The sequence below is a fragment of the Amblyomma americanum genome, chromosome 6 (assembly GCF_052857255.1).
Source record: "Amblyomma americanum isolate KBUSLIRL-KWMA chromosome 6, ASM5285725v1, whole genome shotgun sequence".
NCBI classification, from domain to species: Eukaryota; Metazoa; Arthropoda; class Arachnida; order Ixodida; family Ixodidae; genus Amblyomma; species Amblyomma americanum.
The window spans coordinates 157757313-157783676 of record NC_135502.1 but is presented as its reverse complement, the minus strand read 5'-3'; the positions used below and the strand labels follow the sequence as shown (position 1 = coordinate 157783676).

At 45.5% G+C, this 26364-nt stretch overlaps 1 protein-coding gene and 1 long non-coding RNA gene across 2 annotated transcripts; both read left to right on the top strand.

Annotated features, from left to right (window-relative positions):
- Nucleotides 1-523: 523 nt before the first annotated feature.
- Nucleotides 524-15426, top strand: LOC144094139 (uncharacterized). Its single transcript, XR_013306428.1, has 3 exons — nucleotides 524-855; nucleotides 1870-1992; nucleotides 11986-15426. It is a non-coding gene; the product is annotated as an uncharacterized LOC144094139 (long non-coding RNA).
- A 1-nt stretch (nucleotide 15427) lies between these two features.
- LOC144094138 (uncharacterized) lies at nucleotides 15428-25784 on the top strand. The gene is made up of 3 exons (XM_077628060.1): nucleotides 15428-21273; nucleotides 25102-25142; nucleotides 25594-25784. The coding sequence occupies exon 1, from the start codon at nucleotides 16010-16012 to the stop codon at nucleotides 17195-17197; it is 1188 nt and encodes a 395-aa protein (XP_077484186.1). The 5' UTR covers nucleotides 15428-16009; the 3' UTR covers nucleotides 17198-21273; nucleotides 25102-25142; nucleotides 25594-25784.
- Nucleotides 25785-26364: the final 580 nt, after the last annotated feature.

The following is a 26364-nucleotide window of genomic DNA, read 5'->3' as shown; positions in this document are numbered from 1 at the left end:
TTTGTTTAATGTTTTCTTTTTCTGTTTCAAGTTTGGTATCCACTCCTGTAATAGCCCGCCCAGGGCTGACAGTATGAATAAAAGAAATGAAATGAAAAATAAGGCGAAATGTGGTTTACAAGAAACTTGGTGCTGTGGTAAAGAAATATGCAGGAAAAGCTCGTTAATTCGGTCGGCAAAAGACCAGAAAGAAAAGAGAAAAGCTAAGAAAACAATTTGTAAAGTTCTGCAAGAAGCTGAAACATTGTCGCCTGCTTTTGACATGAAAACTGCACGGCAATGATGCACAGAGGCGCGGAGCGCCTTAGTCTAACTGCAATTTTCTAACAGTTTGCAGTATATATTTACCATGACGCTAATAGACACGCTATTAGCCACGCGCCAGCGCCTAGAGTGCTTCCCAACGCCGTTCAAATCCAGCGCGCTGCTGCCAGGTCACATGGCAGGTCGCAGCACACCCTCCTCTCTCTCGGTGCATTGCGGAGTGATATCCGGCTAGGCCTTACGCCGCGCCGTACCGTGCTCCGTGCTGCTGCTGTTCGTGTGCTGTTTGTGTCTGATTTCAAAATCGTTCCTTCAAACTTCCGTTTGGATTTCCTGCTTATCGCAGCTTGCGCCGCGTGTCAGCAATGCAGCCGTTCGCGTACTTTGTGAAAAGTACCACGCCGAGAAGCATGGAGCCGTTTCATATTGACAACACGTTCGGCTTCAACCGTAGCAACAGCGAAGCAAGAGAAGAAAGCGGTTACTGGAATGCGTCGAGTCTTCGTTTCCACAACACGTTCGACTTCAACCATAGCAACCGCGAAGCAAGAGACGAAAGCGGTTACTGGAATGCGTAGTCTTCGTTTCCAGGTGAGATCCATAGTGTAGCGCAAGAGTGCGTGCAATTTGCGACCGCGAAAATAAACGAGCGAGCGCAAAGGCGAGAAGAAGCGGAACGGACGAGGCTCTGTCAGCTCTGTCCTGTTCGTTTCCCTTCGGCATTGCGCGTGAGTCACTGGTTGTTTCCGCGGCAGCAAAGTGCATTCCACATCGAATCATCAAACTGCTGGTCCGTCAGTGTTCACAGTGTATGCGTTGCGACGCGAGGGCCAAGGTGTATGCATAGATGCGTTTGCTGAATGGCAGGCACGCGTAGGAGTCCTAAATGTAAATGTGGCAATTGTATACCGCCCAGCAAGGCGCGTGCCTATGTTTTGGGCTTTCGTTGAGGTGGTTTCCCGACTTCCTGTTCATTATTAGATGTGGGACGTGATCGTGCACTGCATGCACGCGTGTTTTTGAGGCCCGTTGCGGACTGCCGATAGCGTGCGCCGCTCGGTTTGTTTAGCGTTCTGTTATTCGCTACGCGTATGTGCGTCTTTATAGTGATCTGATGTGGCGTCTTAAGGTTAGAACACACCTCTACGAGCTGATTACACCAGCTGTCAAGCTCAGAGTGGGAGGGGTGTGACGCGTCAAGGCATGCAAGCGACTTTGAGAATTGAAGCGACTCGTCACTGCGATACCACAACAGGTAGCTGCCTGCTCGATCACTTTTGTAACATTGGTAACGTTGCCTGCAGCTGTAAAATTCTTTTAGTTGCTGGCGGCCGTGAATAAAAATGATTGCTAAATGATGACGAAGAAGTAGCCCTAGAAAAAGAGCGCTTTGTAGCCCTTTCAAATTAATTGGTTTTGAATAACCTAAGTACTACTGAGCTTATCATAAAAACTAGTGTGAGCAAGTGGCGCTATGTATTTGAAGTTTGGCTGTTTATACATTTTCTTGTGGTTGTGTGAAATGCCAGCTATACAAATAATTATCAGGAAGTGCCAGGCTTTGTGGGTGCAAAATAGACAGCTGGAAAGTATGATGTTATGCAGGTGAAGTGCCTTCTCCTCAGTAGTGAAGAGGTCTGAAAGAGCTTCGTCGGAGAAGATGTCTCCACTGTCCAGATTTGGGGCTGTTCTTGTCTGTGCCCGTTCAGCGTACATTGCAGAGCACAAGTATGTGTCGAGTTTTCTCAGATCTATTTTTTTTTTCACCTCTGCATTGAGGTCAGTGTGTTGTAATGTCTGCTTTGGAGCAGAACGTTGATTGCATGTATTGGCATTCCCCTATTCTAAATAACGTGCGTGTCTCTTCTTAGTAGGTCATCATCAGATAGTGCCAGTTTCATGCTCAGAAAGAAGCAGTGCTTAAATACGGGGGGGGGGGTATCGGCTGGCCTCGGAACCCTTACAAAACTAGTGAGGAATCTGAGACTCCCTGTATGTAAAGAGAACCTTGATGATCGCGACGAGTGTATCACTTGTGACGAATGCAGTTGCAGTTATCACAATGGAAACTGTTCTGGAGGTTATGTAAAAAGTACAAAGGGGAAAACCTCCAAGGCCACCTGGAAGTGTTCGACTTGCATACTTGCCAGAACCAGAGGGGGAAAGTCGAATGAAAAGTCGAAAAATGAACAGGCATGTGAGCACAAGGCTGAACTATTGCAAATCAACGCCAAGTTAACTGTTCTCTTGCAGATGAAAGAGAAAGTCGACGCTCTAAGTAGCTTGAAAGAAGTTATAGAAAGTCTTGAACAGTCAGTGCAGATGATGTCAGCCAAGTATGACGAGCTTCTAGAAACGCAAAAACGACACGATACGGAAATACAAAATCTGAACAAACGGCTTGAAGTCGTAGAATTGGTGGGATCTGAGGCTGAGGTGGGTCGATTGAAAAGGCAAATAAATGACCTTGAACAGTATGGACGACGCCAGAATCTTGAGATCCACGGTCTGAAATACACTGAGAACGAAAAGGTGTTAGCTGTTGTGAACGACCTTGCATTGTCTTTGAGCCTTGAACCGGTCACTGAGAGTGAAATTGAAGGTGTGCACAGACTTCCTCAGAGGAAAAATGAGGACAAAACGCCTCCTGTGCTGATCCGCTTTGTCAGCCGGAAAACAAAAGATCAATGGCTAGCAAAAGTAAAAGATCTGAAAGGTAAGCAATCTGACATACGCCTTTTTGACAACCTGACAGCCTTCATCAGGCGACTCTTGTGGCTGGCACGTTCAAAGGCAAAGCAGTGTGGCTACCAGTATACCTGGCAGAGAAGTGGCAAAATATTTGTCAGGAACAGAACCGGAGAGAATGCAATCTGCATTGCTTGCGAAGACGACTTGGTAAACATTCGGTAGCCTTAGGTTTTCATTCGCGCTGATTTTCTGTGGGAAAAAAGAAACCTATCATGACCTATTTTGATATTGATTCTTTCAATAAGTACATGCTGAATTCTGGAAAGTCTCTCAACAATTCTCTCAGTTTTTTCATTTAAACGCACGAAGTCTGCAAAACAAAATAGATGAAATGGTTGTGTTGCTGTCAACTTTGAGGTTAAAGTGGGATGTATTAGTATTTTCTGAAACCAGGTTTAGCAATGATAATGATGCTCCTAACATTGATAATTATAAATGCGTATCTTTGGCTCGACAAGAGAAAAGAGGAGGGGGCTTATCAATTTATTTGAGGAAGGAAATCGGCTATCACTGTTTACCTGAATGCTGTGAAATGAATGAAGATGTAGAAGCTTTGTCTTTGTGCTGCGGAAACATTGTTGTTATAGGTTTATACAGACCGCCTTCAGGTTCGGTATCTGCGTTTTGTAACTTTGTTGAAAAAACTTTGGAATATGTCTCTCTTAATAATTATGAAGTGGTTTTTCTTGGTGATATAAATGTTGATATTCTGGGTCAAACGTCCGTTACGAGAAATCTGCTAGATTTGTACAACAGCTATGGATTTGTGAACTTAATTTTCTCACCAACACGAGTTACTGATAACCCTGAAACGCTTATTGATGTGTGCTTTACGAATATTTGCACTAGTGATGTCCCGGCTGGCGTTTTGACATTAAGCATTAGTGACCATATGCCTATATTCTGTATAGTTCCGAGTCAACCAAAACAACACAGGAGTAAACCGGAAACTTCTACATTTAGAAGAATTTGTGAAAACAGCTTATCAGAGTTTCGACGTCTTTGTGCTAGCACAGATTGCAGTAATATTTTAAGACAGGAGGATGCATGCCAATCGTACACAAATTTTATATCTACTATTCAAGAACACTATAATACTGCATTTCCGCAAGCAACGCACAGAACTCATAGAAAATCAAGAAAGCCGTGGATTTCAAAACAACTATATGACCGCATAGAGGAAAAGAACAGACTTTTTTCTCGTTTTGTGAGAACAAAAGACACTGACATTCTCCGTCAATTCAAAACGTTCCGCAATAAGTTAGGCGCTGACATTAAAAAAAGCAAGAAGAGATTATTACGCGAGAAAGTTCTCCATGTCTGATGGCTCGAAGGGAACATGGAATACACTTACGATCTTCTAGGTAAAAACAGAACCAACGCACCCGTTTCACTCCACATTCATGCTGCGAACATTGATGGCGCTGACCTAGCGAATGAATTTAATGGGCATTTCTTATCTGTTTTTCCACGAAAATCTACTGATGGTCCATATCAAGATGCCTCAGTCTATATAACCAGTAAACAAAGTAATTACATGTTTTTGTTACCATGCACTGACTCAGAAATAATTACCATTATTCACTCCTTACGCAGTAATAGTGCTCCAGGTGTAGATGGCATAGCTCCAGTCCCGATCAAGAAAGTAGCAGATGTCATTGCGATACCATTAGCACATATAGTCAACCTAATGTTCACGACAGGCACATTTCCACATCAGTTGAAAATAGCTCGTGTCACTGCCATTCATAAAGGGGGTGACATTAATGATTTAAATAATTATTGGCCGATCTCCATTCTTTCAGTTTTCTCTAAGATTGCGGAACTTGCAATCAACACACGTCTTTCTCAATATCTCGACAAAAACCATGTATCTCCAAGCAACAGTACGGATTTCAAAAAAACAAAACAACTGAGGCCGCCTTACTGGAAATCAAAGAAAAGCTAATTGGAAACATAGAAAATAAACTGCTAACAGTTGGCATATTCCTTGATATGAGGAAAGCGTTTGACTCGGTTAACCATAAGATATTGCTTGAAAAAATGCAGTGTTATGGAATACGAGGCGTTCTTTAACTTTATTTGCTAGCTACCTTGACAACCGATCTGAAACAACTATCATTAGCGGTATTTCATCTGGGATTGGTCAGATGTTGTCTGGTGTGCCACAGGGCTCCGTTCTAGGAACAACGTTGTTCTTATTATATATTATTGATATCGTCAACCTTCGTCCAGCAGACAACATTATAATCTATGCAGACGACACTAACGTATTTTTTTCAGGGCAAGATAGTAATATTTTGCAAGCAGCCTCCAATAGTTGGTTATCCCAATTGTCTGTTTGGTTAAAATCAAATAAGTTAGAACTTAATGTCAGGAAAACAAAGTACATACTGTTTAGAGCCAAAAATACGGAAGTTCGAACAACTTTCAAATTCACTTCGAACAAACTCCTATAACTAGTGTCAGCTCTACAATGTTCCTTGGAGTCATTTTTGAAGAACACTTACTCTGGACAGATCATGTAAACTACGTTTGCACTAAAATGGCTCGCTCTGTTGGTATCCTAAATAAATTTCGCACAATACTGCCTCGAAAATTCAAACTACAAATTTATTTCTCTCTAGTCTTTTCGCATGTACAATATTGTTTGTTGATCTGGGGAACGACTACCTCAACCAATCTTGTGAAAGTACTTACTTTACAAAAAAGAGCCGTACGAGCGATTGATAATTTACATTCCAGTGAGAGCACGGGTCCTTCCTTCCTCAACCATAGACTGCTAACCATCACGGCCGCTTACCACAAGAAGCTTGCTGTTTATATCAGAAACCTTATGAAAGGAAACTGGCAGACCTTCGAGAGCACATATTTAATTGCCCAAACAGCTTACAGTCTAAGGCACCATCAATACCATGCATCAAAATCCCGTACAAACTATGGGTTCCAAAAACTAACTCACATAATTCCTCATACATTAAACACCTATCCATACTTAACAGAATTGTCAGTACAAAATATGTCCGAGGTCATATTTAGGAAATCTGTTCATGAATATTTTTGTTATAGCTAGTTGTGGTGTGTTTTTACCTAATCAGTTTTTGTCTTTGTTATGTTTTGCTCTTAGTTTTGTTGTGCTTAGCTCTATGCATGACTTATTTCTGTTTCGTTGTCAATAAATCCGCTGCTTTTCTAGTTTCTGTTACTTATGGAAATTTTGTACCATTGCCAAGTGCCACTTTGTTTTGTTTTTTTTACATGGGGAGGACAGGCCTCTGTCAGGCGGTACTAGGCACCTTTAGCTTGCTCTTCCTTGTTTGCAGTCTCTGTACTGGCCAAACAAAACCAATAAATGAAATGAAATGTATGAATCCGAAGCAAGCAACCAATTTTCTTTTTCTTGTTAGTGGTGGTTGCAACATTTCTGCTGTCATTTATAAAATTTCGTGGTGATTTTTAGCAAGAATCATTAACACGTTTTCTTAAAGCCGAAACGATAAAATGCAAAGTTGACAGCACAACACACAGGGTGGAAGAAAAAGGGAAACCCGCACCCTCATACCATGAGTGAGTCCAGAGCTGGCCGCTCAGCTCCAAGGCTACACAGCAACAACGAGCACACTGGCATAGCGTCAGCTCAGCCGCTTTCTCTCTCTCTCTCTCTCTAGTTCCCTCCCCACCATTTCTCGAGTCACTAGAGACCCCCTTCAATGCAGCCAGGCTTTAAAAAATGCAATTATGAAGTAATGGGCTACAGGGCAGCATTCTAAGGTGATATTACAGCATGAGAACAATGCTTTTATTCTTTTTTCCTCTAGTATCCATCTTCCATGGCACTCCTCATAGACAATCATAGTAGAAGGATAACCATGTCAAGCTTCTGCAGTAATGCCGGTGTCACATGGCACTCCTCAGAGACTGGTCCAGCAAATACGTCTTATTTCACACGATGAAAAGAATATGAATAGTGTTATATAGTGCAGCTATGAATGCACCTCAAAGATGAGAAACATTAATTGGACTTGACAGCTTCTCTTCTGTGGCCTCTCACTGTATAACGAAAGTAAAAACAGCGCCAATTTTTACATAAACAACACAGAAAGAACAAACAGGACGGGCACTGTCGTGTATGTTCTTTCTGTGTTGTTTATCTAAAAATTAGCGCTGTTTTTACTTTTCTTACAAAATGTTACACCAACTAGTCCAGCAAGAGGTACTGTTAAATGAACTGTTCAATGTAGTTGCAATATTTTTACTGCCTCTAGATACAAGTGGAAAATAAGCAACGTCTACTGCAAACTACCTAAAGGTCTGTTGAATTATAGCCTGTGCACAAAAAAGCTAAAAGTGCTAAATGAGAAAAGGTAAATGTTCATCATAAATTGTTACCTCTGTGATAATCTTGGTCAGTTTTTATTTTTTTGTTGCCATTTCACTTGCTTGGTGATGACACTGTGCAAGTTCAGTGAATATACTTGCTCTAATACACTTACAGGAAATTAGGAGCTTGTAGTGACCTGTTTGACTCAGCCTTTCGGCATGCTACCTGATATAGTTCAACAAAGCTTGAAAGAAACTGCATACACTATGGACACCAGATGTTTGCTTGCGGCTTTTTTCAAATGCCTTAGACATTAATGTTCAAGCGCGGACAGAAATAAACAGAGCGTGCCGCACAAGAAAGAACTGCTTTTCAGCGCCGCCTAGCAAAACCACACGTAAGCTCAAAATCGCGACACGCATATGCATGCCCCCTACCAGCGCAACCCTCTCATTGCTCCGCTCGCCTCACATTCGGCTGTAGTCAGGGTCACGCTGATGATGATTATGGTCGGATGGTTGCGCCTTTAGTAGCGAGCGGGCATTTCGGAGTGCAAAGACCGCTGCCTTGATGCCACAAATCCCGCGGGGGCGACGCTATCATTATGTCGCTTCATCTGTGACAGCTGTAGGCGCATTTTCATCGCAAATAGCGCGCGTATTTCAAACATTAGTTGCCTCTGGGAATCATTTCCATCTCGCTTTAGACCAAATAAACTTAAAAACACTCGATCCACTGCCGCAGTTTCGGGTTCTTTTCTTACAGTTACCGTTCATTTTCGGCTTACTCCTACGAGGAACCGACGGAGCTGCAAATCATGCACCCTGTGTGTCTGTACTTCACCACAGTGCTCCTGCATTGGAACCTCGCCTAGGAGGTCAGCTTAAAATGAGATGAAACCGCAGCTCTTCGCGCTTTTTACAGCGCAAACCAGCGTCTCAAGGATAGTGACTGCTTCCAAATGTGCTGGGTGCAGCTGTTGGGTTTCCACACCTATATTCTCAAACAGACCAATGTCTATATGTAACCGGTAGCAGTGAAGTAATACAGCTCGCACAGAAGAGTTTGGATCGCTTGCCGGGTTCTGTCGTGGCTCATACTCTAATTAGTGGGTGATCACGGTACTTATATGCCGAATTTCGCACGCGGGGCACGCAACAGTGACGCACTGCTGCCGCGGCATTCGTGTGGGTGAGACAGCGGGTGCTTGTAGTCATCCTAAGATCCGAAGGTGCACGCAAAGTGATTACCATGAGCTCTGCTCCGCACATGACAGAGCGATACGCAGCGCACTGTCTCGGTGGTGGTAAGAGCAGGATCCAGTATAGGGGCAGTTTGTTTCGAGGGAGACAGGCAGGGTGCATGCACTAGTGCTGCGTAAGCGCCTGGTAGGGACAAGGCGAATCATCAGTGATAACTGTAGAAAATTAACACAAAACTGCGGCAGTATGCCGAGTGTTTTGAGCGCGTTTGCTTGCGAGTGAGACGCAGCAGAGTCCCAGCGGCAGCAAAAGTTCGAAACACGCGGGTTGTTTGCGGCGCAAACACGCCTCCAGCTGTCTCAAACGAAGCGGCTTAACGGTAGAGCCGTCCCCGCGCAATTTGCCTTTTCAAGACAGCGGTCTTTGTTTTCCGAAATGTTCGCTAGCTGCACAGAGCATGACCATCCGATCATGATCATCATCAGCACGACACTGACGCCGGACGAATGCGAGGCAAGCGGAGCATTGAGAGGGTCGCGCCGGAAGCGGGCCTACACATGCGCGTGGCGATTTCGAGCTTTCACCTGGTTTGGCTAGCCGGCGCTGACACGCAGTTCTTGTGCGGCGCGTTCCGTTTACTTCTGTCTGCACCTGTACATGGACCACCCTGTGATATTTGCTCTGCGACTGGTAAATAATTTATAATTGTGTCTCTCTTTGTTGTTTCAGGCTGTTTTAGGTGCTGTAGTGAATTAAAACTGCATATGAACATTTATATTGTAGCCTTTTTTATGCCTCAGCAGACCTAAAGTCCAACTAGGCATCACAGCAGTCATTCGGCTGATCATGCCTAAACAACATCAGAGAAAGAAATGGAATTATAAATTATTTAATGGTAGGCAAATACCACTTGGGATTCGTGTTTTCTAATGTCTAATGCAGCGTTTAAAAAATATTTGACCAAAGTTACGTTTTTGTAGTCCTTGAAACTTATTTTTTAGGTGTTGTATATTTCAGTGTTCTCAATTTGCAGAGTTAGCAGTGTTCAGTACTGCTTACCTTCTTTTTGTTGTTCTCTTTTCATTCATTGGTTGGGCCCTGTTTTCCTGTGTTATATTGTGTTCTGTAACCGCATAGTGCATCCCTTCTTTTTTGTTTGTGCACCACTTCTGTTCATTGTTTTTTTTTGTGGCAGGCCTCATGACAGCTGGCAGCTTTCCTTTCATTTTTGCCTTCTGCTCTGACGGTGCTCATAGTACTAGACAAAATATAGTTTACTCAAAGGCTGAATTCTAAATTTACAGCATCATTAAGGTGCCCTCTTCCTTTTTAGCACATGCCATTAATGGTGATGCCTACTGTTGCCAAGAATCTTACATTGACACAAATTTGTTTCAGAAGTGCAGGGCATGCTTTGCTCTCATGTAGAGTTTGTGCATTTAGAGTGTATAGTTTGTACATGGTCTCTTAGTTGGTGACTGGCACAGTGGCCTCATTGGCTGAATTTTATATTATTATGAAGGTTAGAATATGTTTTTCTCACTGCTGATGAGCTTTACAGGAGCTTAAGATGCCTTCAACAGTCATGTCTTTTTTATTGCTTTAGTTAGTATACTGAGGCTCAAATGAGCGAGCATCTGAGGCCAAAATACCACTATAACTTCGTGCCGTTTGTCAGCTTTCTTTATGATGTGCATAATTGTTCAAGTAGGAAATAATTTCAGGTCTTAGTGGTCCTTCATTTGCTTTTGCTTTTCAGCCTTTACGCCAGATGTCACATTTTGGAGGATAGTTTGTCACATCCTTCATCATTGAAGTAGGTAGCACAATGTACCAGCCGTGACAATCGGTCATTATAACTAAGCACCCCACCCTCCCTTTATGAGCACACCAAAGCTGAGATCTGATGGCAACTTTGATGAGTATTGACACAAGAAGTGGTCTTGTAACAAGCATAATGTTACGGACCACTTTAAAATTTCCTGATGGTATTGGGTTCAAATCATGTTTTTGCTTGCTGTCAAACTCGCTCAACGGCACTTTCATTGTGAAAATTAGTATAACACTTGGAAAAGGCAGCCAGGTCCTTCATTTAGCGTGAGTCGTGCACACTGGAATCCTGCTCCTGCAGCAAATCATGTGGGTCATATTGGAGGTTGTTTTAAAAAGTAATGAAGCTTAGATGTGAAACCGGTGATACACAGTTATTACCATTTTGTGGCCCTTGACCAATTTCTGTCTTTTAAAGGCACTGTACTAAAAAGAAACTGAAGTGCACTGGAGCCGCTGGAAACCTTTTGTTTGAAGAAAAGGCATACTGACTGTGCTCATGACAATTAAATGATTATTGAAAAATTTCAAAATGTTCATTTTACTACTTCTTTATGAACATGTACTCTCTAGTGTCACATAAGGTGTTATGACAGAACTTGTCTGTCATTTTTCTTTGCACTTCAGTTTTGTTTCTATTTATATTTTGTATTTCTTAGCATGAACCACAGGCCATGCACTCCTGTATTACATTGTATAAGGAAACAGTGGCAAGTCAAGTGCATCTGCGTGTGGGCTCCTCGTTGAACACTATTCTAAGACACTAAGTTGTTTGCCTTGGACTATATCAATAGCCCATGCGCTTCTAGCTGAAAAAATAAGTAATTTTTTGTTCAATTTTGACCACAAGAACTTTGCTAACAAGGCAGCATGTTGAGGACACATTCGACTTACTACAGGTCAACCGGCATTAGTTCCTTGCTTGACAAGCGCATGGGCAAGAACTGCAATTCGAAAATTGCTCTTACCAGTCACTGCGAAGCCGCCGCAGTGGCTGAGTGGTTATGGCACTCGGCTGCTGGCACGAAAGACGTGAATTCAATCCCGGCTACGGCGGTCAAATTTCGATGAAGGCGAAATTCTTGAGGCCCGAGTACTGTGCGGTGTCAGAGCATTCTAAAGAACCCCAGGTGGTCGAAAGTTCTGGAGTCCTTTATTATGGTGTCTCATAGCCTGAGTCGCTTTGGGACGTTGAACCCATATAAAACAAACCATAAACCAAACCAGTCACCGCGTGTTGATTTAAACACAGGCAGTGCTTCTACTATTTTTATTTTCAGTATTTGCTGCCATACATACGAATCAGCGATTTTCAAGGATGAAGTCATTTTTTTCAATAATTGTGCAGTTAAAGTTGCATGTTCTAAAGTTCGGAGCAAGCAGTTGCCTTTTCTACTTCACACTGCTATCAGAACTCACCACTATTGCATGACACCATCAACGTCAAGGTGCAAGTCTTGTGTTGGTAATAAACGGAATGATTTCTTACTTTCTTGCTTCAACAGGCGTTTAAGCATACTGCTGTTGTTGCTGTGAAGTGTACAAATACAATTATTATCATATTCCTGGCTGCAAATATGGCTAAGAATTTTTATATACGTGTTCTTTTTCCTTTAGGTTATCTGAATTTAAGGTATAGAAGGCAATGTATGACACCGTGAAGGGAATCCCAAAGGATGCAGTATTTCACAAGAGAACTGCCGTTCCCATCTGGTCAACAGAAGCAGTTGTACTATGCAGTTCCAGTGGCAAGTGCTCAGGAGGTGACAGCGGAAGGCAAGGAAAATGTTCTCCACAAGGCTAAGCATAGAGGGCTGGGATAGTCGGTTCTGGGAAGAATTGTGAGACATCATTCCAGCGCACAAAAAATATGTCCGGTGTCCATGGTGCCTATCCTCTTCGTTCATGTATTTTTGTGCGCTGGAGTGCGAAAAATGTATGCACTGAGAGGTAATTGCTAGCTGTATCCGAATATATCTCAGGGGCATATACTCACTCCGTCAGTGTATGTGAGAATTACGACTCGGTTTGTTAGTGGTTTATAATATGAAAGCACCAAACAAAGGATAATGCCAAACATACAAGACGTGATCAAATAATTGTAGATGTTGTCTTCATGTGAAAGTTTATTTACAGGAGGTTAATTGATGGGTTAGTTAGCTCGTGTGAGGATAAAAGCAGCTTAAAAGCCTAGGCTCTATGTGCAGTGCGGCAGTGCAGAATCAATGAAATTACTCATAATGAACAACTTTTAGTGAATATGTACTTCTCATGCCATGGAAACAGAAGACGGATGGTACTTAGCAGTCATTTGCCCTGAAGCTTGGAATTTAGGTACTGAGGCCTAAGTGATGCTGATTCAGTATAGGCATTCTTGGGTGCCGCCACATTTGCCATCGTCCATGAATCCTGTGGTTGCCTCTACTTAACAACGAAAATTTGTATGTTATAACTTGTAGCCATCACTGAAAGCATTTTGCATGAAAATAAGCTTGAATTGAATGCAGCTGGCCTATTGTTTAACTGTCATATGCCATGATGGAAGTGACTGTTACAGCCCATCATGTAGCCCATTATGAGCCCCTGTTTGCTCTTACCTTCTATGCTCTCTTGTCTAGCTGTTTTGCATACAGATTTACAAGTCACGTTCTAACTTCGCCTACTTCAGTTTATATGTAAAAAGATTTTGGCTACTTTTTACTCAAGCATAGGTGTGCTTGAGCACTCTTTCGCTAGCTTTGCCGCATGCTTTGTAAAAATAGTTTGTAGCATTGAATATGACAAAGCATATCTTGGCCACTTTTTTACACTTACATGTTGGGAAGAATCACGCGACTTGTGAGTTACGTATATGTGTGGCAGTAAACATTGCTACTTTTGAAAAGGCGCCGGTCTGCCATACAATGTCAGCGAAGCTTAACGAACCCCACTTGGTCTAAACTAATTTGGAGCCCTGCACTACAGTGTCCTGAAGCCATTATTGTTTTCTGCCTTGCTGTGAGAAGCGGCTCTTGCAAGTGATCTGCCTGCTTAGAACCAGTCAACTTGTTAAGCTTATTCACTTAACTCATAATCAACTCGGACATTTTTTATAACTGGAACCCTAACGCCTGGATGCACCAAAAGAAGTGCATCTCACTGGAAGACAGAGCATGCTAGGCACTCTAGTGGGCAATGCACAGTACGCAGAATCTAGTGTGGGTTTTGTATGTGTGCAAGTGTCTGCAGGTACTCTGCAGTCAGCTGCACCAGAGGATCAGGATGTGTATAGCAAGCTATACCTAAACAAAACTCATGTCACTTTTTTGCCACTTTTTTGGAAGAAATGAAGAGGAATGGTCTTCTAAATAGATGCAGCCGGCCATGCAGTGCTTTACAGTTCTGCACCCTGTGCGCATAAAGTCTCAATACATAGATTTTGTCACCCTGAAATATACTCGCATCATATATTTTTTTTAGTCGAACTACATCTTATCTCCTTTTTGTGCCCATCATTATGGGCATCTTGTAATCATTTCTGTAATTCCCTAATTTCTCTTATTTTTGTTTTCTGCAGCAGTAGAATTTCCATATCAATTTATTTCTCCAGGCTACCAAGTATTAGTATCTCTGAGCCTGGTAATGATTGAAATTACCGGAGATGCTAGAGTGCTGTTGATTGTCTCAGAAAGCCTGACTGTGTTAGAAGGACTGTCATGCTCAATATCAGCTGCAATGCCAAAATATGATAGGAATTCAGAATATGAAGCAGGCGTACCCAACTGTGTTGTAAATATATGCAGTTAGCTATGAATACAAAAGAAAAACACAACACAATAATTCACATTTTCATTCACACAGCATGATGATGAACAGGGGCAAGGGAGGAGGCACCTCAGTGTTTTTCAGTGTCTTCCCCCTTGTCCGTGTTCATCGTAGTACTGTGTGAATGAAAGTGTAAAATACTTGCTCATCCAGACACTGATTTCAAGCAAATTAATGCATGTGGGGTGCTTTATGTGAGTAGCATTGATTTACTATAAAGTAGAAGACAGTTGATTTACTGCAGAGGCATTGCAAGTCGTATTGAATGTGTACTGTATGTTTGTACCACTGAGCTAAATTTAATAGCAGTATTTGCTGGTTGTCTTTGCACTGTGATTATTATAGTGTATTTCACACAAATTCGTGATTTTGTTCTGTTGTTCTTCAGGCATTGTTGCTACACAGCTGAAGTCAAGCTGCTATCAGGAAATTCAACCTATTCGACTTTGTCAGAAAAGATGCATGCTAAGATGCTAGGGGCCTCCATCTTGGTTATTCTGCCAATTTTGTCTACCAATGAAGCTAAGGATGCTTTTGTGCAAATGTGATCATTTTTTTTTGTTTACGATATGTGCTTGCTCTTCGTCTTCGGCAAGAACAGAAATGATGTGGTTATGTGCATGCTCCAGTGTACAATCATTTGAAAAATTATGACGCTACGAGTGTGTGCCACACTATGCCTAACTGCGTGCAGGTGTTATCTGATGAAATGCTCGTGCCATCAAGGCCGGCGCAGCGAAATTGATGGATGTTAGTGCACATGACTCGACATCAGGAGTGCATGCCGTTTTACACCATTTGGCATACATTCACTGGGATCTCTTAATTTTTCTTACGATAGTATGTCCAAGCTCACAGCATCTCAATCAAGACATTCTACAGTATACCAACCACACCAAATCGAATGGTACATCGACCACACCAGGAAACACCAAACGAAACCACACCAGAGCCGGTATCAGACAACCGGGTCACAGCACAGAAAGCCAGACCAGAGCACACTAAAGCACACCACACTACGCCACATCAGGACCCGTGTCTGAAAATCCTGGTCTGGTCGGATCACCAGACACGGTCACACCAGACCCCGTGTCTAAAAAAGCCAGTTTGGTGTAAACACCAGAAACGGGCTGGTGTTTTTTTTTCGAATGGGTATATGGCATTTCTTTCAATTGTGCCTATGAACTACTGGCAGCGTATTGATTCCTTTTAAAATAATTTTGATGCATAGTGTTTTGTTCAGCTGTAGTTTAATTTGAGCCGTCTACATATGGTGAGTCCACTTCAGACTAACTTGGGACTTCAAAATTTCCTCATGTTGCATTTGGATTTGTAGACCTGAAAGCTTCATTTTGTACAAGTGTATTTGAAAGAGAATTTGCTGTATATAATATATAGCCTACTACAAGAAATTAGCACAAGCATTAGCCTTGCTGTTCATAGTGGCAGCTGATGGTTATGTCTTACATCACTCATTTAGCTCCAGACTACAATTTTGCCATAGTTCAAGGTGGCCTTAAAGGAATGGCTTCACTTTTTCCCCCTTATCTTATTGTTTGGGAAGCATATGCCATTGAGTCGTGCATAAAAGGAAGATAATATTGTTACAAGTGGACGAATCATGAACGAAGAAGTGGCGGTGCGCTGAACGACGACGACGTTGACAGTTGGTAGCTGGGCGCTCGGTTCTGAGCTGAGTGCTGGCCATCTCAGAGCAGCCGCCAATATAGACTTACCGCCGTAACATCCCCGTACCATCTTTTGGTGGAGGTCGCGGGTTCAGGCCGACATGCCGACGACCCGACGAGCCGACGAGACGACGGGCCGAACCGGCTAGATGACTACCGACTCGGCCCCTCCGTCTGCGCCTGCCACGCCAACTGTCGTCGTAGCCCACCCTCGCGACCCGGGCACATTCTGCGGTACAGATGGCGTGGACGTCGAGGACTGGCTCTCGCTTTATGAGCGTATTAGCCAGCACAACAGGTGGGACGCCACGCTGATGCTGGCCAATGTAATATTTTATCTCGCTGGCACCGCACGCGTCTGGTTCGAAACCCACGAAGAAGAGATTGCCACGTGGGATGCCTGCAAGCAAAAGCTCCGCGGCCTGTTTGGGAAACCAGTTGGCCGTCAGCTTGCTGCCAAAAAAGAACTTGCAGCTCGCGCCCAAACGGCCACTGAATCATATATTACATACATTCAAGACGTCTTGGCACTGTGCCGAAAGGTCGATCCCAACATGACCGAAGACGATAAGGTAGGCCACATTCCTAAAGGCATTGCCGACGATGCCTTCCACCTTCTTCTATGCCGGGACTGCTCTACGGTTGACTCCGTTCTGCAGGTTTGTCGACGCTTCGAGCAGGCCAAACACCGGCGCATTGCACACCGCTTCGACCGCCTGCCTAACACAGCTGCCAGGTCCACGTGCGAGGATCTTCCGACACTAAGGCAGCCTTCCAACCCCGACCACGTGACTCGCATCGTGCGCCGTGAACTGGAGGCGCTGGCTCCTGTTACGCCCAACGCGCCCTTGTCGGCCAACACCCTGGCCACAATATCCCTTATTCAAGCTGTCGTCCGCCAGGAGGTCGCCAACTTGGGCATGCCCTCCAGCCATCGTCCCGTCGAACCTCGGAGTGCGCGCCCCATCTCTCCCGTGGTCGCTACTGCTACGGCCCGCAACACCTTCGTCCCAAGTTACACAAGGTATCGCAATCCGGATGAGTGGCGTACCCCTGACGACCGGCCGATCTGCTTTACGTGCTCGCGCGTAGGCCACATCTCCCGCCACTGCCGCAGCCGTTGGTCCGCACCTCCCCGACCTTTGCCCTTCGTCGACCGCCGTTATGACTATGGACCCCGTCGCTTCACGCCTCGGAATGACCCACCCAGCGCCGAGTCCACACCGCCTTCTCGTAGAACCAGCCGCTCTCCCTCCCAGACAGCCCACCGTTCCCGCTCACCTCTTCCGCACCGCAGTTACTCACCGTCCTCTGCAGGCCGCTTCGCGGGAAACTAGCCAGTGCAGCTCCCGGAGGTGATGCTGCGTTGGTGCCCCGACCTGAAAATCCTCTACTGACCCAGCCTTCGCCCTGTAATCTGCTCGACGTTTTTGGGGACGGTGTTCCTCTTTCTGCCCTCATTGACACTGGTGCCCAAGTCTCGGTTCTTAGCTCATCCTTTTGCCGTCGCCTCAAAAAAGTTCAGACCCCTGCCGCTTCGCCCACCGTTCGCGTTGCCGATGGCAGCACTGCTGCCGTCACTGGCCTGTGCACTGCCCGCGTCACTCTTGCCGATCGTCACATCCCAGTTTTGTTCACCGTCCTCGAACACTGACCTCGCAATGTGATCCTTGGTCTAGACTTTCTAACCGCTCACTCTGCCCTTATCGACTGCTCCAGCGGCCTTCTACGATTGGACCAGCCTCTCAGCTCAGCCGACACACCCTCAAGCTCCACGCCCCGCCTTCGCTCCACTGAGTACGCTCGCCTGCCCCCCGACTCTGCCGTTTATCTGCCAATGTCCCCATTTCCTGCGGTTCCTGATGGGGATTATCTTGCCTGTTCACTCGCCGATGTCGTTCTCTCCCGCAATGTTGTTCTTCCGCACCTCATCGTGACCGCCACCAAGAATAGCACCTCCCTTCCTGTCCTCAACTTCAGCTTGTCACCACAAGTTCTTTCTGCAGGCATATCGCTTGCTACTTTGTCTTCTCTCACCGACTGTACCGTCACTGCTCTCTCACCTGGACCGCCTTCTACTGTCTCTCAAGCGGCCGACATCCCGGCTAACGTTCCGCAATTCATTTCTGCGATGATTGCTTCTGAGCTGAGCCCCGAGCATGCACAGGATCTTCACAACCTTTTGGTGTCCTACTCCGACATTTTTGACTTCGCTTCTGCTCCTCTGGGTCGAACATCGGTAGTGACTCACCGCATTGACACCGGCGATGTCAGACCGATACACCGGAGGCCTTATCGTGTGTCGCTACCAGAGCGCCAGATCATCCAGCGGGAGGTGGACAAGATGTTGGCCAACAATATCATCGAGCCTTCAAACAGCCCTTGGGCATCTCCTGTCGTTCTCGTGAAAAAGAAAGACCAAACTTGGCGGTTTTGCGTCGACTATCGTCATCTCAACAAGGTCACGAAGAAAGACGTCTATGCCCTTCCGCGCATAGATGATGCCCTGGACTGTTTACATGGCGCCCGCTACTTTTCTTCCATCGACCTTCGTAGCGGGCAATGGCAAATCTCTGTTGACGCAAGAGACCGCGAGAAAACAGCTTTCGTCACAACTGATGGCCTTTACCATTTTAAGGTCATGCCCTTCGGCCTTTGTAACGCCCCTGCCACATTTGAACGGATGATGGACTCGTTACTCCGGAGCTTAGAGTGGACGACCTGCCTTTGTTACTTAGATGGTGTAATTGTTTTCTCGCCCTCTTTTGAAACCCACCTGCTTCGCCTTTCGTCCATCTTGGCACTTTTCCGCCGCGCAGGTCTTCAACTCAACTAAAAAAATGTACTTTCGGCCGCCGCGAACTCAAAGTCCTCGGCCATTTGGTGAATGCGAGTGGCATACAACCTGACCCTGATAAAGTTCGTGCCGTCAGTGCTTTTCCCTGTCCCCTGCTCGCCCAGTGATGTCCGCAGCTTCATCGGTCTCTGTTCCTACTTTCGCCGGTTCATCCCGAACTTCGCAGCCGTCGCTCGCCCTCTCACCAATCTGTTGCAGAAAAGCGTTCCTTTTTCCTGGGGCCCAGAGCAGGCTACTGCATTCTCCAGCCTTATCGCCGTCCTCACCAACCCTCCTGTATTTGCCCATTTCAACCCGTCTGCCCCGACTGAACTTCGCACCGATGCCAGTGGTCACGGAATTTGCGCCATCCTTGCTCAGCGACAACGCGGCTAGCACTGCGTGATTGCGTACGCCAGCCGTCTTCTTTCTTCCGCCGAGAAGAATTACTCCATCACAGAACGCGAGTGCCTGGCTCTTGTTTGGGCCATTGGAAAATTCCGCACATACTTGTTCGGCCGCCCATTCATTGTTATAACCGACCACCACGCCCTGTGTTGGCTCTCATCTCTCAAGGACCCTACTGGCCGTCTTGGCCGGTTGGCATTGCGATTGCAAGAATACACCTTTTCCGTGGTTCACAAGTCCGGTCGCCTCCATCAAGTTGCAGACTGCCTTTCCCGCTATCCCGTCGATCCTCCTTCTACAGACTGTGAGTCGGATGCCTGTGTACTCTCCATCTCCGACCTCTCCCACATTGCCGACGAACAGCGCTTGGATCCCACCCTCACCTCTCTCATCGACCGCCTCAGCACCGACCGCCGCGACACTTTTCTGGCCCGGTTTTTGCTGGACGGGAACACGCTGTACCGCCGCAACATGCGACCTGATGGCGCTGAGCACTTGCTCGTTGTTCCCCGCCACCTACGGTCCGCTATCCTCGAACAACTGCATGACGCACCTACGGCTGGTCATCCTGGTGTCTCCCGTACGTACGACCGCGTGCGCCGGCGTTTCTTCTGGCCTGGTCTGTACCGCTCCATCCAACGCTACGTCGCCGCTTGCGACGTCTGTCAGCGCCGAAAGAAGCCCGCTGTCCTGCCGTCTGGACACCTGCAGCCGATCCCCATCCCGACCGACCCGTTTTCTCGTGTTGGGCTAGATTTACTTGGGCCCTTCCCGGAGTCCTCCACGGGGAACAAGTGGATTGCCGTCGCCAGCGATTATGCCACGCGGTACGTGATCAGTCGCGCCATTCCAACCAGCTGCGCCACTGACGTCGCTGACTTCCTTCTGCACGACGTCATATTACACCATGGCGCTCCCCGTCAACTCCTTACCGACCGTGGCCGCTGCTTCCTTTCCCGAGTTGTTGACGAAATCCTTCGTTCGTGCTCCGTTCGTCACAAGTTCACCACTGCTTATCATCCTCAGACGAACGGCCTTACGGAGCGTCTCAACCGCACGCTGACAGACATGCTCGCCATGTACGTATCCGACGACCACCGGGACTGGGACATAAGCTTGCCTTTTGTCACCTTCGCCTCACCTCTTCGCGCCATGATACCGCTGGTTACTCGCCCTTCTATCTTCTCTTTATACGAGACCCCTTACTCTGCTGCCCACAGCTGGCCCTGTCACTACATATGCGCGTGACGCTATCGCCCGAGCAGACGCCGCCCGCCAGGTTGCTCGACACAAGCTCTCCGCCTCCCAAGAGACTCAAAAACACCGCTACGATGGCCTGCACCGTGATGTGCGATACCCTGCTGGATCTCTCGTCTTGCTGTGGCTCCCATCCCGTCGGGTGGGGTTATGTGAAAAACTTCTGCCGCGCTACACAGGTCCTTATCGTGTATTACGGGCAGTGACCGACGTAACGTATGAAATCACGCCGCTGCACCCAAAGCCGACGTCCGCTCCACTGAAGTCCGAAGTCGTTCATGTAGCTCGCCTCAAGCCCTATCACCCACCATCGACATCGTACGCCTAACACGCACCGTGACGTTGCCTTCAGCCGAGGGGGATAGTGTTACAAGTGGACGAATCATGAACGAAGTGGCGGTGCGCTGAACGACGACGACGTTGACAGTTGGTAGCTGGGCGCTCGGTTCTGAGCTGAGTGCTGGCCATCTCAGAGCAGCCGCCCATATAGACTTACCGCCGTAACATCCCCGTAACAATATGATGATGCAAAGATGGGCGTTTAGAAGACAACAGAGAATTCTATTATCATTAAGCTGAGTCACACCACTGTGATCATAGGTCTCTTTGAGTCCTCTGTATTATCCTGTTCTACATCCTTCTGAATTTTTTGTTGACTTGCACATGGTTCCCCGAAGAGGGAGTTTTATGAATGGTTCAATGTATGGTTTTCATGGCATAGTTCACTTTGTATAATCTGTATAATCTATTTCAGATCAAAAAGCTAGCACTCATTGAGAGTGAGCCAGCTGATGAGGCTACAAAACTTATTATGAAGACTAGTGAAGACTCCTGTGGCCCTTATGTACACATTGAAGGGGCGGGGCGAAAAAGAAGCATATAAGAACCTACGGCTGTACAGCGCAATTTTTGGTTAGTACATGTGAATCTTCTGAAGGTTATAGACACTTTGTGAACACACCATCTACTTACAGGAAAAAGCTACTTTCAATCTACCTGGTGTGGTTTTCAGCACTTCCGTTATCAATTACTGAGTAGGGATCCAAATTTAAGACTATAGGTACTAAATTTTTGCTTGTTCGTTTTCTTCCTTCAAACCAAGCGTTAGACATTCTATACTTGTACGACCATTAAATAATTTAATATTTAATTTCATAGTTGTGGTTCAAAGGTGCAAACACACACGGACCAAGAGACGAGACACACAACCAACACTGTTCTTACAACTGATTTTTTTATTAGGAAGAAGCAGGACATATATATACACAAGGAAAAACAGCGCACATGTGCGATGTCAACAAGACTTCTAGTGCTAGTAAAAGGTAAAAACCGCTTTAAAAGCATGTGTGTATCTGCAGAACAGCTACCCACTATGTAGCATATTGATTTCTTGAAGCGATAATGTAACAGATGGTGTACTCATGCACCGATTACTTTTTCTGATAATATGAAACGCCTCGGCTACTTCTCTAGAGCGCTGGTCAGAATGAGCGAACAAGACATCAGTATCGTCAAAAAATGGCGTACATTTGCACGTGAAACAATGCTTAGCTAGGTTAGTTTCTTTCTTAAAGAATTAGCGTGCTCCATTAGCCGCACGTTAACGCAGTGGCCAATCTGGCCTATCTAGGTAAGGCCACAGGACAGAGATTTGATACACTACGCTAGTCTTACAGGGAACATATTTTCATGATTTATGTTTCAAGCATTTCTTCTGCGCCCTTCATGCTTTCTTTGAACTGCCGCCCCCACTCTTTCTAGCTTGTTAGGTGCAGGGTACAGAACCTTTACCCTATGCTTGCTCCCCACTCTTTATTCCGGTGCGACAGCGTGTGGACATATGGCACAACCACTACCTTTCTTCTCCCTTCTTCCGAACCCTTTTCCAGCTCCGAGGTACTTGCAGACGATTTCAGCACTTGGAGGACATTGTCTGCACTCGAAATGAGAACTGAGTCCCGGAAACCAGCTTCCCTACGTCTGTCTATTTGGGCTAAGTGACTGGGCATCATTTTCTGATAAGATTTCTTTACTGCCATGCCTAAGCATCCCGTAACGGTGCCACTTTTTACAAGCTTTGAATGTAAGGGCCTGTAATTCAAAATAGGCTTTTCACTTTTAGGGGAATACTGCCAACAGACATGGTTGGGATTGAAAGAGAATTTTAAATCAAGGAATTGCGATATTTTCTTGAGGATCTTCATGTGTGAACTTCAGCCCAGACCCAATACGTGCAAAAAAAATCAAGAACATTTGACACAAATTCGGGATTCACCTACCTAGCCAGCACCAGGTAATCGTCCACATAACAGAAAATGCGTATGCAATAACCGGCTAGATCAGTCTCAGATTTCATATCAACCACGCTTAGATAAATGTTACTGAGAATGGGATCTACCTTGGCACCTATGCACACACCCGATTTTTGCATATAAGGTCGACCATCCCACTCAACAAGCGTGTTACTCAGGTAGTAAGATAAGAGTTCCAGAAAAGAACCTGTTGTGATTCAACACTCATTTTGGAGCACGCATTCATTTTTGTCCTCCGTAATACATTGCTGAACATACTGGATTAGTTCAAAGTGTGGAACAGAATAAAACAAATCAACCACATCTATGCTTAAACCATCACATGTTGCCAGGCTCTCATTTCGGTTGAAATCACCTACTGCCTCAGGATTAGGTACGAGAAACGGATCCTTTACGCGAAGTGACGACAAATGTTTGCAAAGATAGGTAGCCACAACCAACTGCCAAGAAATGTGCTCAGAGACGATTGCGCGGAAAGGAACGTTAGGCTTGTGCATCTTAACACTAAAGGAAATTTCTAGCACCGATCTTCAGAAAAGGCGATGACTTTACTTCCGAAGTTTAAAGTATGAAGGTATAGCAAAAAAGTGAAGGAAGCTGTACAATCGGTGCTGGAATTTTTCTTTAGTGCTAAGATGCACAAGCCTAAAGTTCCTTTCCGGGCAAGCGTATCTGAGCACAATTCTTGGCAGTTGTTTGTGTCTACCTATCTTCGCAAACATTTGTCGTCACTTCGCGTAAAGGATCCGTTTCTCGTACCTAATTCTGAGGCAGTAGCGGATTTCCTCCGAAATGAGAGCCGGGCACTATGTGATGGTTTTAGCGTAGATGTTGATTTGTTTTATTCTCTTCCACACTTTGAACTAATCCAGTATGTTCAGCAAATTATTACGGATGAGCGATGATTGCGTGTTCCAAAATGAGTGTGGGATCGCAACAGGATCCTTTCTTTAACTGTTATCTTACTACCTGAGTAACACGTTTGTTGAGTGGGTTGTTCATCTTTATATGCAAAAATCGAGTTTGTTCATAGGTGCTAAAGTAGCTCCCATTCTCAGAGACATTTATCTAAGCAAGGTTGATATGACAGTTGAGACTGATCTAGCCGGTTATTGCATATGCATTTTCTGTTATGTGCATGATTACCTGGTGCTGCCTTGGTCCGTGAATCCCGAATTTGTGTCAAATGTTCATAGTTTTGCACATAATTGGTCGGGGCTAAGGTTCACACATAAAGTCCCTCAAGAAAGAATCTTACCATGTCTGTTGGCAGTATTCCCCAAGAAGTGAAAAGTCCATTTTGAATTACAGGTCTTTTCTTTCAAAGCTTGCAAAAAGTGGCATGTTTACGGGATGCTTAAGCATGGCAGTAAAGAAATCTTATAAAATAATGCCCAGTCTCTTAGCCCAAATAGAAAGATGTAGGGAAGCTGGTTTCTGGGACTCAGTTCTCGTTTCGAGTGCAGACAAGTCCTCCATGAGCTGAAATCGTCTGCAAGTACATCGGGGCTGGAAAAGGGTTCGGAAGAAGGGAGAAGAAAGGTAGTGGGTTACGCAATATGTCCAAACGCTTTCGCACCGGATTAAAAAGAGTGGGAAGCAAGCATGGGTTAAAGGTTCTGTTCACTGCACCTAACAAGCTAGAGAGTGGGAGCGGCAGTTCAAAGAAAGCATGAAGGGCGCAGAAGAAATGCTTGCAACATAAATCATGAAAATAGTTATGTTCCCTGTAAGACTGGCGTAGTGTATCAAATCCCTCAGTCCTGTGGCCTTACCTGCATAGGTCAAACTTGGCCGCTGCGTTAACGTGCGGCTAATGAAGCTCGCTAATTCTTTAGGAAAGAAACTAACCTAGCTAAGCATTGTTTCACGTGCAAATGTACGCCATTTTTTTACGATACTGATGTCTTGTTCGCTCATTCTGACCGGCGCACTAGAGAAGTGGCTGAGGCGTTTCATGTTATCAGAAAAAGTAATCGGTGCGTGAGTATGCCATCTGTTACATTACGGCTTCGAGAAATCAATATGCTACTTAGTGTGTAGTGGTTCTGCGGATATTCACGTGTTTTAAAGCAGTTTTTTCCTTCTACTAGCACTAGGAGTCTTGTTGACACTGCGCATGTGCGTTGTTTTTTCGTGTGTGTATATATGACGTGCTTCTTCCTAATAAAAAATCTGTAGTAACTTCAGCGCTGGTTTGTGTGTCTCGTCTCATACATGGTCCGTGTGTGTTTGCGCTTTTGAACCACCACTATGCATCAATACCAACTAGCGCAGTGTGCAGTTTTTATGCAATTTAATTTCTTCTTGACGCTGTTTCGGTTTCATCAGTCGAACGATGACTGTGGCGTGAAGTTAGCGTTTAATTCACATGACGCATAAAAAATCGGTTATATTATTGCTAACAGGTCTTTTTTTGTCATTCCAGGTCTTGGAAGAGGCTGGAATAAATGTCGTAGTCAATTAAAGGTACGTATCAGCGATTGTATAAGTTTTTCAAGTTGCATCTGGTGTCCAAAACATCAACTTGACGACAGTCGGCGTTCGGTCGATGAAACCAAAACAGCATGAGAGAACAAATTCAATTATAAATTATTTAGCGGGGTTGTAGGCAAGTACTACCTGGTAATCCATGTTTTTTATAAAACACGCAATAAATTTAGGTGTCTATATTTTTTTAATGGCTCATGCACCTTTCTGTTATTCTTATTTTGGTTGTTTAAATTTATTATGGTTACGGATATTAACAGCATACGAAATTTGCTGATATTTCAAGTATTGCACATTGTAGCACTGCATACGGCCATGAAGCATTTCCTGAAAGATGTGACCGTAAAACTTTGGAAAGTGATTTTTATCCACCTTACTGAATATCAATTTGATGTGTGTTTATTCGTTCACTTTTACATCTGCTATGCAGCACAGAATCCACACAGCCACCATGGAAGGCAACAACAGAGTGGCTGCGTTCGTGCTGGGGGCGAGAGACTGGGATGGCGGTCGGAAAGTTCGGATGAAGGGGCGGGCACTTCCCCCCAGTAATTGGGGCTTTGTATGCAAGATTGCCCAAAATGTCTTGCAAAACAAATAAATAAATAAGAAGCATTTTTATTTGCATTGTAATTTCAGTAGTAACATGTACACAAAAAATACTGATGAAGTGAATAAAGCCTCTCTGGGTTGGCAAGGTGGGCCTTAAGTCTAATTGGGTCGGTGGGCCCAAAGGCATACAGCTATTGGTTCTGTATGGGCTACCTTAGTCGACTTTCCGCAAGTTATCGCCTAGGAAGCCCACTGGGATCAGAAGGGCTACACCACGGTCCCAAGACGGGCTAGCCCACGGAGGCCCGGCACGGGCTAGCTCACGCAGGCCAGGCACGGGCTAGCTCACGCAGGCCCGCCACGGGCCAGCCCACGCAGGCCCGGCAGGGGCCAGCCCACGCAGGGCCGGCACGGGCCAGCCTACGGAGGCCCGGCACGGTCAGCCCACGAAGGCCCAAGGGGATCCAGTGCGGAGCCTTGTGGGGCTATGCAGTAAGCCCACTGGGCAGCCCTTGAGGGTCCCCCCATTGCGCAGATGCAAATCCCGCTCACATCCCACGTGGGGCCCCTATGGGCAGCCCGTGCCGGGCCCACAAGGTCCCGCAGTTCAGAGCCCCATTAGTACTACTGGGGAACAGGAAGATTCTGC